The sequence below is a fragment of the Eschrichtius robustus genome, chromosome 11, assembly GCF_028021215.1.
Source record: "Eschrichtius robustus isolate mEscRob2 chromosome 11, mEscRob2.pri, whole genome shotgun sequence".
Taxonomy (NCBI): Eukaryota; Metazoa; Chordata; class Mammalia; order Artiodactyla; family Eschrichtiidae; genus Eschrichtius; species Eschrichtius robustus.
This window is the reverse complement of record NC_090834.1, coordinates 19,965,797-19,978,013: the sequence shown is the minus strand read 5'-3', so window position 1 is coordinate 19,978,013 and position 12,217 is coordinate 19,965,797. Positions and strand designations below refer to the sequence as shown.

General features: G+C 38.0%; 1 protein-coding gene across 1 annotated transcript in view; it reads right to left on the bottom strand.

The window, feature by feature from the left end:
- Positions 1 to 12,217, bottom strand: part of DDX10 (DEAD-box helicase 10) — a 246,428-nt gene that overhangs the window by 203,838 nt on the left and 30,373 nt on the right. Inside the window, exons 10-11 of the mRNA XM_068555721.1 lie at positions 1,328 to 1,429; positions 50 to 137 (exon numbers count right to left, since the gene is read on the bottom strand). Coding sequence (XP_068411822.1) covers positions 50 to 137; positions 1,328 to 1,429 — 190 coding nt within the window. The remainder of the gene's footprint in view (positions 1 to 49; positions 138 to 1,327; positions 1,430 to 12,217) is intronic.

Here is a 12,217-nt window from a genome sequence, read left to right as displayed (position 1 = left end):
TATTATATGCTCTATTCCAATGAAGGTATCAAATTCAAAAATGACTTACCCTTTGAGCTCTTTCTTTTAAATCTTGATCTTGAGCTAAAAACGATTCCAATTTTTTCTGAACATCTGTAAGTTTTTCTGGATTGATTCTTTTGTAACAAAAAGATAAAGGTTAAACTAAGACATCTCAATTTTAGAAACTGAAAACAGTACACAGTATTTTCTATTTTCCTCAGTATTTTTAAAATCTATAACATTATTTCTCATCTATGACCCAGACTAGACTGAAATTACACTAGACAGAAATTTGACTCTGCATATTTTGAATAATGCAGGAAAAAGAAATGTAAAATTAGACATTTTCTCTAAACAACCCATGCTGGGTGAGTGAAAGATTAGGTTAACACCACAATTAGCAATGTTCACTTCTTAAGTCTTTAAGGATAGAAAGTAGCCTCTTGTGGGAGGTGGATCATCAATGAAATGGAATAAATGAAAGCAAACGTCATTTTTATACGATTTCCATTTTCAGTCAAATACCATAAAACAAAAGTCAAATAATAGACAAGTAGCCAAGGATATAAATATTGTTTTCCTTACCTAGAAATCAGGCATAACATAATAGAATGGTTACTTAAATCTGCCCAGGTTTAGAATGAAAATTACAGGAAAGAATGTAATTCTTACAAGCATCTATTCTAGGTTTCACAAAGGAAACTCCACTTGTTTCCCTGATTTTAGACTGAACAATTTTGTTCCCAAAAAGCTGGAGTGGTAATAGGTGGTAGCAGATGAGGTGGTTTTTACTTTTTTTAATTACAGAAAATATCAAAATATACAAAGGTAGAAAACTTTCACTCAGCCTCAACAATTATCAACTCACACCCAATCTTGTTTCATCTAAACTCTTACCCACTCCTCCACCACATCTCACCACCCTCCCAAGTTATTTTCCTCCAAATGAAAGCAGGGTGTTTCAAGGGCCCCAATATAAGTGAGACTACAGTCAATTCTGCTGACCCTCCATCTAAACATCTTCAATGATAGGAGAGGACAAATCCTCTGAAACAGACAGACAACCCCAAAAATAAGTTCATCCAAGAGGTTTAATCCTTTCAACCATCAATGCCTCCTGATGCTAATAAGGTCTCTTTTTCATCTTGTTTTCTCCGCTGACAGTCTTCTAAAAAAGTTGTTAAAAACAAAACAAACAAAAAGTCCAAAATCAGACAGCAGAAAAGCTTAGAGGGAGGAGGGAATTAGGTATACATAATTAGGCATAATAATTTCATGCCTTCATTTTTCTAACAATAATATCAAGACAGCAAATAGTTCTTACTTGATTTCCTTCACAGGCACTTTCTTCTGAAGAAGCTGCTGCACCATCCCTTTTTCTTCTGAGGGAAGCAAAATTAATAAAGCTTCACCATCCTCTTTGTACCTAGACAAAAAACAAACAAAATCTCTTCCACATTAATGCAATCTGCACTTTACATTTTAACAGTCTGATGAACAGGTAACAAGAAAGCAAGTTCACCAAATTAGTAAATATTGGGAATATCATTTTTTTTAACATCTGTGACAACAGAAAACTAGGGCTCTTGAACACCTTTTTCAAAATTCATCACTAGTTACAATTCCCATTGATTTTTAGGCTATACCACAGTAGAAGAAACAAATCAATTAAGAAGAATTTCTTAAATAACGGTCTACCTATAGCAAGGAGACAGTTTCTCATTCAGGTCACAAGACTGCTGTAATAAAATTAATCATTTAATAAACATGGCTCCTAATACATTAAGGAAATCTAATCATCTTCCTGGAAATTTTTCTTCTACCTTGGGAGTAACATGGTTCAGAGTTCAGAGGCATCAGTTATAAGGAATGGATCTCTGTTCCACTGAAAAACTTACCTCTAATCCGTGATTTCTCTTCCTTCACCTAGTATAGGTGCACCACCAAAAATTTCTATGTAAGTGGGCCGTAAGGCACCCCATAGTTACTTAAGCTTCTTGTGCTACTTATATACAGATTTCCTTGACACCTTAGATATTACATGCAAGCAGTAAGACAGAATAGAATCAGGTATTTGTAGAAATTTCTTAAAGACACAAAAGAAAAAGTAATCTCAAAGCATTCTCTTCAGGGTTCATGCTATAAATATGAGGGGCAAATAAATTTCTATAGTTAACCAAATATACTATTTACTGAGAAACTTTGTACCAGGTATAAATTGTGAAGAACACAAATAAATAGAAGATGAATATCCCTGCCTTCAGTGATCCAACAATATGGTTACCAGAAAAGACAAACTCATACAAAAGCAACAGACTCAAAAAACAGTCCCAAAATGGTAAATCACCAAGTGTCAAAGGATAACCACCGGCAATAAAGCGCCATGAACTCAGAAGTGAAAGGAGGACACTAAGGGTTAGCCAGAGAAAAAGAGAAACATGTCACAGCAGATGGAATTTGAGGTGGGCCTTAAAAATGGATAGAAAGGGAAAAGCTAAGGTATTCCAAAGAGGAAAAAATGGCATGAACAAAGGAGCGGGAACCAGAAAATACAAGACAAACACAGAGTAAACTAAAGATAGGAGAAATTCAACTGAAGCCAGTGTATGTAAGTGCACAGCAGGAAAGATTGCCAGAAGGTACATGAGAGTCTGGTTTTAGAGGACCTTGGATAAGTCTCTAGAGAGACCAACTACCACTGTATAGAAGCAGACCTTTATCACTGTACACTGGAGGGAAACTGACTTTGTTGACTTATTGTCAATCCAAAGACTGAAGAGCAATTTTTACCTCACATGTTGATTTCAAAATTCTATTCCTACACAAAAGGGTAAAAAAACTCCAGTGTAATACCATTACAAAAGTATGTGTGTTTATATATTTTTATGTGTACCCAGACACATAGAAAAGTATGAAATAAACCATCAAAAGTATTAAAAGGTTTAAGTTAATTCATAAATTTAAAAAAATTAAGGGGCTACTATATGCCAGGCACTGAAATAGAGTGATAAAACAGATACAGTTCTGGCTGTCACAGAGCTTACAGACTATTAGGGATAGACATAAAACCCATAATAACAATAAAGTGATATGACTGCTACAGTAGACATATGGGAAGCTACAAGAACACATAACACAGAGCTCTACATAATGTGCTCTAGGAGTTTCAAAAAAAAAAACAAAAAAAAAAAACTGCCCTGAGAAAATGACATCTAAGAGCTGAGATTTAAAGAACAATTAGGAATTAGTCAACTGTTAGGGGAGAGTCAAATTTTCCAGGGGGAAAACAGCATTTGAGAGAGTCCAGTGGGTAGTTTTGTCTACTCCGTGCTTGTTTGTTTTTTCCATGTTTTCTAAATGCTTGTGTATTAAACAGGGAGACGAGAGTAACTAAGCATACATTTACTCCTTTTACAAAGAATCTGTTTCGTAACTGAAAAACTTCTTCACTGTATTTTAATACAGACTAGTATGACCCAAATGTTTCATCTTAATTTACTATGAAGAAATATGAATTTAAAGCATTTCCCCTAAGCACTGTTGGACTAAACTATCTGTGAGCAGAAATTATTAGTCTATGAAGTAGTGAGGCAACTGAACAAACAAGATATTTGAGAGACATCACAACTTCTGAAATTCTAAAATTTTACCAAGGACAGGGTGAAGGTCAAAGAGGACAGATATCAGTTAATACTGATTCACTATGTATGCACTTACCAAATACCCTCAAAGCAGCCCAACTCTTGAGGTAAAATCAGTCACCTTCATAAGTAAAAAAGCTTATTTCATGTGGCACAAAGAAAAACAATTAGGAATAAGGGAGATGAGTGGGTTGAAGGATAACAAACGTTTCTAACATTCTACATCCAAATTCAGAGATGGAGAGAGAAAATAAAAAGGCTTCCAAAGTCTACTTAGGCCAGAGCTGTAGCAAAGGGGTAAAGAGAAATCTCTAGGATATCAAAAAGGAATCCAATGAAGATCTCGATCTTCAGACTGACTCATAAGCAAGAATAAGTCTAACCATCTACATCTATCTTATCTACCCATTCATGCATCCAGGGATAATCTAGGAGGATAAGTCACGAGTAAAGTCATAAAGGGGCCATATTCAAACCTTTAACAGAATATACCTAACAGAATATACACATATAAGGCTAAGGTTAAGACAGACTGCAACACTGAAATTTAGAAGAAAAAGATTCCCAAAGGAAAATGGAAAAACATGTCCAAAGTCGAATCCCACAAAGCAAGCATCTTTTTTTTTTTTTTTTTTTTTAATTAATTTATTTATTTTTGGCTGTGTTGGGTCCTCGCTTCCGCGCGAGGGCTTTCTCTAGTTGCGGCGAGCGGGGGCCACTCTTCATCGTGGCGCGCGGGCCTCTCACTATCGCGGCCTCTCTTGTTGCGGAGCACAGGCTCCAGACACGCAGGCTCAGTAGTTGTGGCTCACGGGCCCAGTTGCTCCACGGCATGTGGGATCTTCCCAGACCAGGGCTCGAACCCGTGTCCCCTGCATTAGCAGGCAGATTCTCAACCACTGCGCCACCAGGGAAGCCCAAGCAAGCATCTTTTAATAAAGATCATCACTGGTTATTTTACCTATTTTACATCACACACATTTTTTCCCAGAAACAATGTAAAGCACAAATTATCTCCCACATACCAACACCCAAAATTTTCCAGTAAGCTTTTATTTCAAAAAGAAAAGCACTTTTAAAAAAGCATAAGCACATTTGTCCCCCTTTTTTTAAAATGCTTACAAGAATAATCTATTTACCCATGAGCTAGCTTTTATATTTCCAAAGCAATATCCAAGGCCCAAGGCTAAATATATGCATAGAGAAATAAATGTTCTTCGTAAGACCTACATTTTAAAGTTCTATATATTTAGACAGATTATTTTAAGAAACACTGTAGGCATCCAAAAAAAAAAAAAAAAAAGCCCTGCATCTGAAACACAACAAAAAGTCTCATTTTTACCATCAGTGTTAATACCATGTTACATTTATGTAACTCTTCAGAATTTATAATAAGCTTCATTTTACATTAATTTGCCAATCTTAAAAGCAAGCAACCAATAGAGGAAGCAAATAAAAAAGCTCCTGAAAGGCCAAGAAATTGGCCTAAATAAATAAATAATCAGCTGATGACTACACTTTCAATTCCATACTCCTTTTCAGCTATACCAGGATTCTGTCCGGAAAGAAGGATCCTCAATAGATTGACCATAACTGTCTGATATCAGGAAACTTACTTCTACGCCCTACAGCTCACTTGTATCTCTAGCTAAAATAGGAGATCCAGACCACTGACTCTTGGATCCCAATGGTAACTCTTCCATTGAAATAACCTTGAAACAATATGGCCAGAGCAAAGGAAAAAGGCCTTGCCATTCTGGCAATAGTTTGCCTTCTACCCAAGAACCATTAATCCTCCAATTCAGATTCCTCAACACAAACTCCATTCTAGTTGAGTCTTTAAATGGCCCTTAAACCTTGCTCACTCCTACCTTCAACAACTGCTGCAGCAGGATCTGACAGTGTTCACAACTGCCACTCTGAGTTCTCCCAGCCTGGTTCTCCAGGTTATCAATCAGGTTATAAAAGAATGTTTAGAATGATTCGACTTTTGTAATTTAAAAATATATATATATACAAACATACACGAAAAAGAAATTTTTCTAGGTGGTAGAATTTGGGTGGTTTAACTGTTTTGCCCATTGTCTCAAATTTGTATAATAAATAAGCATTTCTTTTGTAATAAAACACAAGTTATTAAAAACAAGTAAAAACTTTATAAGCTTTGAAAATCTACATCTTTCATATAACTCTTACCTTGTTTAACACATCCTATTACTACCAATATTAGTGTATTCTCTTATCTTGACCATTAAATTAACATGTATGAATTTGACTTTCAGACCTAACATATATCGTATGTACCTAAAAGCTGGTGACTAAATATCTGGTGGGTGAAAAAATGCAAACAAACGACTAGAAGTTGCACTAGCAGATGAAATACTGGATTTGGAATCAAGAGAACTGATTTCAAGTCCCAGTTCTACTATTCATTAGCTTAATAACCTTGGATAATGAGTCATTTTATCACTATATATTGCATTTTCTTATTTATAAATTACACAGTTTGAATGAGACGATCTAGGTCCCTTTAGGACCTTAATTCTACACCTGTGACTGTATTAATATACTAGTCATTGTTCACAATACAAGTATGATCAAGAGGTGGAGAAATGGGGACAACTGTTGGTCACACTCTGCTATGCCACAGCCCTTCTCTCTTTTGTCCCCGCCCTGTGTCTGCTTCTATTCTCCCTATGCCTTAGCCTTACCTGTGGCAACCAGCCCCAAGAGTTCCTAACACTGTGGGAGGACAGTGCAGTCAGCCATGCAGAGGCAGACAGACAGCCATAAGAATCGGAGTTCAATTGTTCTGCTCCTCCTGCACAACGTGGTACAAAGGAGAGCTTATTCCAGGATCTAAAGATACTACACAGGATTTAAAAAAGAAAAAGACAGACTGGGAAATATTCCGGGAAAGATGAAGTCATCTGCAGCCTAAGATCTTAGAAATACAAACAGGTGTACCACATAGGCTCAACAGTTTGACGAATGAGGTTCACCATAAAATAACTGGAAAGAAACCAAGCTGGCTAACATGCGTTGCATGGAAAGCTTCTAGCAAACTGATTAAGTATAAGGATTTATGAAGTTCACAGGGAAAGGGTAGAAATCATTAAACTCCTTCAACTCTGTCCCCAGAAAAGAATTTTTTTTTTGAGAAAGACTAAAGTTTTAATAGATTAAAAATAAAAAGAAAACCTATACAAAAGTGGTACTGATACTACCTAAAATTATACTTTTAGGAACCTGAGGGATATGATTAATCCCATTTTACAAGAGAAGAAACCGAGGCTTAAAGAGGTTAAGAACACAAGGTCCAAGGGTACACAACCATCAGGTGACAGAGCCATGTCCAAACCTAAACTTCTTGACTTTTAAGGACAGTGTTTGATCAACTATGGGATATCTGTCTCTCACAGTCCAAATAAAGAAGGAAAATGCATACATTTTTAGTTTACCCTCATGACCATGAATGGCAGCAAACTTAAATAGAAATATCTACTTTCCTTCTCCAAGTACCTGCCTTTCATACATTCTAGAAGCCCTGCATGGAAGCAACGGCCACTAGACTTCATTAAATGAAAACGGCTAGTTTGGGACACACTGACAAGAACATGAGCTGTAGAGTCAGAAAGACCCAAGTATAAACCCCAGCCATGGTACTTCCTGAGTGCTCTTAGACACATTTTACCTCAGAATCTCTGAGAAACAGTTTTTTAGTAAGAAGACCTCTCTCATAAGGTTATTATAAAGGCTAAATGAGTTCATTCATATTCACCCAGCTATGTGTTAGGAAGTGAATGGCTAAGCCACAATCCATCATTCACTGTGGAGGTGCAGAAGGGGGCAGGGAAGAAGCTACCCTGGCCAAAAAAACAAGTGATATAGTCAAACCTCCTCGTAAACATACCAATGACAAGCCTCCTGGGAAACAAACATGGTAGATCTGCTAGCATGAGAGTCCTCATCTATGAGATACTAAGACGATGTACCAGGTTTGTTTACAGTCTATGCATTTAAGGAGTAGGTCTCTGGGGTCAGCTTTGTAACTATACCAGTGGCCCATCTGTGTAAATGATAAACCTCATGTACCACTTAGAGACTCTGAGGTTAATCTGGGCCACAGCACACCCTGATGTGGCAAGAATGCACCTGCGGAGCTGTAATGGAGGTCCCAGACCTCTTCCTGCTTCACCTATACCGCGTGATTACCTTTGTACTTGAAATTACATACTAGTGAAGTTTGACATTAGGTGTGGTAGGCAGCTTCTAAATTACTGGCTCCCAATACAGTAAGTTCCCTACACACAAATCTTCAAGTTGCGAACTTTCAAAGATGCGAACGTGCGTTCGCATGTCCAATCACGTACGTTAGTTCATGTGTCTGGCGTACATTGTCATGTGCATGCAAACTCTACAAGTGGTTGTGCTTTTTGTGTACTTTACTGTACAGTACTGTATAGAGTACAGTAATACTGTACAGTATCGTTATTTCAAGCTAGATCTGCAAGAGGACGGCTTCATTGAACTCTTTGCTGTACACCACAAGGAGCTTACTAATGAAGACCTGATGGAATTGGAAGCCCAGAGAAAGGACCAAGAGAGACAAGAGGAAGAAGTAACTGAAGAACCGAAGAGATTCACGACGCAGGAAATGGCAAGGGGATTTTCTTTATTTGAGGAGGCACTGATAAGTTTCTTCGGCATAGGACCCTAATGTAGAACGGTACACAAAGGTTGCAGCAGCCATTCAGAATGCAATCCAGTGCTACCATGTCATCTATGATGAGAAAAAAAGAGCTACTACCCAGACATCACTGGATTGTTTTTCAAGAGGGTAGATAGAGTTGAATCCAACAAGGAACCAGAAACCGTGCCATCAACGTCAGGCATGAGTGAAACTGCAGCTTGCCCTACATCTCCCACTGCTGACAATCCTTCAGTTCTACCATCTCCCACCTCCTCTCCCTCCTCCAGTCAGTAACTCTTCTTGCCTGTTCACTCGATGCCAGCCCCTGTATGTGAGCTGTTGTACTATACTACTGTACTCTTCAAGGTACTGTACTGTAAGATTTTAAATGTTTTCTTTATTTTTTGTGTTTGTTTTTTACGTATTATTTGTGTGAAAAGTATTATAAACCTATTACAGTACAGTACTATATAGCCGATTGTGTTGGTTGGGTACCTAGGCTAACTTTGTTGGACTTACAAACAAATTGGACTTATGAACGTGCTCTCGGAACGGAACTCGTTTGTATGTAGGGGACTTAACTGTAATCTTGCCCTCCTGGCCAAGATGAAGTGTTGACACTGCTCTTGGCAATGATTTTTCGTGTGTGACACCAAAAGCAAAGGCAACAAAAGCAAAAACAAACAAGTGGGACTACATCAAACTAAAAAGCTCCTGCACAGAAAAGGAAACCATCAACAAAATAAAAAGGCAACCTACTGAATGGGAGAAAATATTTGCAAACCATATATCTGGTAAGTTCTAAAATATTCAAGGGGGCTTCCCTGGTGGCGCAGTGGTTAAGAATCCGCCTGCAAATGCAGGGGACATGGGTTGAAGCGCTGGTCAGGGAAGATCCCACATGCGGCGGAGCAACTAAGCCCATGCGCCACAACTACTGAGCCTGCACTCTAGAGCCTGCAAGCCACAGCTACTGAGCCCACGTGCCACAACTACTGAAGCCCACGTGCCTAGAGCCCGTGCTCTGCAACAAGAGAAGCCACCGCAATGAGAAGCCTGCGCACCACAATGAAGAGTAGCCCCCGCTCACCACAACTAGAGAAAAGTCCGCACGCAGCAACGAAGACCCAATGCAGCCATAAATAAATAAATAAATAAATTTATTTTAAAAACCAAAATAAAATAAAATAAAATATTCAAGGAATTTACACAATAGCAAAAACCAAAGAATCTCATTCAAAAAATGGGCAGTAGACATTTTTTTCAAAGAAGACATACAAATGGTCAACCGGTACATGAAAAGGTTCTTAACATCACTAATCATCAGAGAAATGCAAATCAAAACCACTATAAGATATCACCTCACACCTGTCAGAATGGCTATTATACAAAAGATTGGAAATGACAAGTGTTGACAAGGATGTGGACAAAAGGGAACCCTTGTGCACTGTTGGTGGGAATGTAAATTGGTGCAGTCAGTATAGAAAACAGTATGGAGGTTCCTCAAAAAAATTAAAAATAGAACTACCATGTGATCCAGCAATTCCACTTAAGGGTATTTATCCAAAGAAAAGAAAAACAATAACTCAGAAAAGATATATGCACCCCCATGTTCACTGCAGCATTATTTACAATTGCCAAGATATGGAAGCAACCTAAGTGTCCACCAATGGATGAATGGATAAAGAAGATGTAGTATATATATACAATGGAATATTATTTGGCATTAAAAAGAATGAAATTTTGCCATTTGCAACAACATGAAAGGACCTTAAGGGCATTACACTATAGAAAATATGTCAGGAGCAGGTGGGGCAAAAATAGATTTAAAAAAATAATAAGTGAAATAAGTCAGAGAAAGACAAATACTGTATGATCTCACTTATACGTGGAATCTAAAAACAAACAAACAAAAAACCAAGCTCATAGATACAGAGAACAGATTGGTGGTTGCCAGGGGCAGGGGGCAGGGAGTAGACAAAATGGGAGAAGGGGAACAAAATTCCAGTTATAAAATAAGTCATGCGGATGTAACGTACAGCACGGTGACTACAGTTAATAATACTGTACTGTATATTTGAAAGTTGCTAAGAGAGTAGACCTTAAAAGTTCTCATCCCAAGAAAAAAAATTCTGTAACTATGTATGGTAACAGATTAGACTTATTTTGATGATCATTTTGCAAAATATACAAATACTGAATTGTTATGTTGTACACCTGAAACTAATATAATGTTGTATGTCAATTATTAAAAAAAAAACGGAGTTTGACTTCTGAGTCTAGGTCATAAAAGACATTGCTGCTTCCACCATACTCCTTCCCCTCTCATTTGCTCTCTCTGATGAGGCCAGCTGCCACATTGTGAGAAGCCCTCTGAAGAGGAGGACCACATGGAAAGGAATTGAAAGACACCTCTGACCAACAGCCAGCAAGAGAATGAATCCTGTCAACAAGCACACGCGTGAGCTTGGAAAGAGACCCAGCCCCAGATGAGCCTTAAAGTATCTGTGACACCTTGATTTGCAACCGTGTGACAGACCAAGAGCCAGAGGACCCAGATGAGCCGCACCTGAATTCCTGGCCCACAGATACCATGAGATAATATATGGTTCTTGCTTCAAGCCACTAAGTTGTGGGGTAATTCATTACATCATAATAAATAATTTATGTGTTATCTCTGACTCATGAGTCTGATTTGAAAAACTAATTGTGTTATCTCAAGTGCCTCCTCCATTCCAGACCCTGTTCTAAGTGCTCTGGAACCATCAATTAAGTAGACAAACTCCTTTGCCTTTATGGAGCTTACAGTCTTATGAAGAGAAAAAGAAAAAAACAATAAATAAAATAAGTAAATGCTCTAGTATATTTGAAGGTGATAAGTGCTATGGAAAAAAGATAATATAGAGCAAGGTAAGGAGGAGTGGTTGGGGCAGTGTAAAGAAAGACATCCATGTGGATACTTGAGGAAAAAGCATTCCAGTGGAAGAAACATAATATAAAGGCTTTGAGGCAAAAATATGCCTGGCATGCAGGAGAAATAGCAAGACCAGTGTGGAGCAAGGGAACAAGTGGAGAATAACAGGAAATAAGATTGGAGGGGGGTTGAATAGCATAGGCCCAGTAGGTCACTGGCTTTTACTCTGAGTGAAATGGGGAGCCATCAGAGGAGTCCCATGATCAGAGTTGTGTTTTTAAAGGATCACTCTGTCTGCTGTATTGAGAATAGACAACAGGAGAGCAAGGGGGAAGTGCTAGGAAATAAGAGACCCCTAAGAAATATCAGCCCCCTTATCTACCTCTCTAGCTATAGTGGTCATACTCTACCCCAGCTCAGTGCTTTTTGACGCAAAATAAAGCATTGGTTTTGCCTTTTTGCTTTAAATCCTAGATAACAACAAAGGCAGAAGGCCATGTGAGGAAGCACCAGCCTCTATCTAGGAGGAGCTGAGTAAAGTTAGCATCTTCAGTCAACGAAGGAATCAAAGTAATAAGAATTTTCGCTAGCAAAGACTGTTCCTATCTTATACCTAAGATATACACAGTATGTTTCAGTAAATTAATGCTCATGGAAATTGTCTTTTCACTTTTATTATTTCAATTTACAAACCAATTAAAGACACTACTTAAAAAATTCTCATTATCTATTCCATAAAGTACTAGTATTTACCACAAACCATGAACTCTGCACAAGTTATCACATTAGAAATTTTAACTACTTCCCATCTTCGTATTTGCTGTTGTTAATCTAAACTGATGCAAGCCAGTGTGCAATGCAAAGGACTGGCCTCTGCTGTCTCCTACTGGAATCACATTTTGCTACCTAAATCTCCCACAAAATCTGAGATCCACAAAATGCAGCCAGGCAAATAAGGCTCAGTTG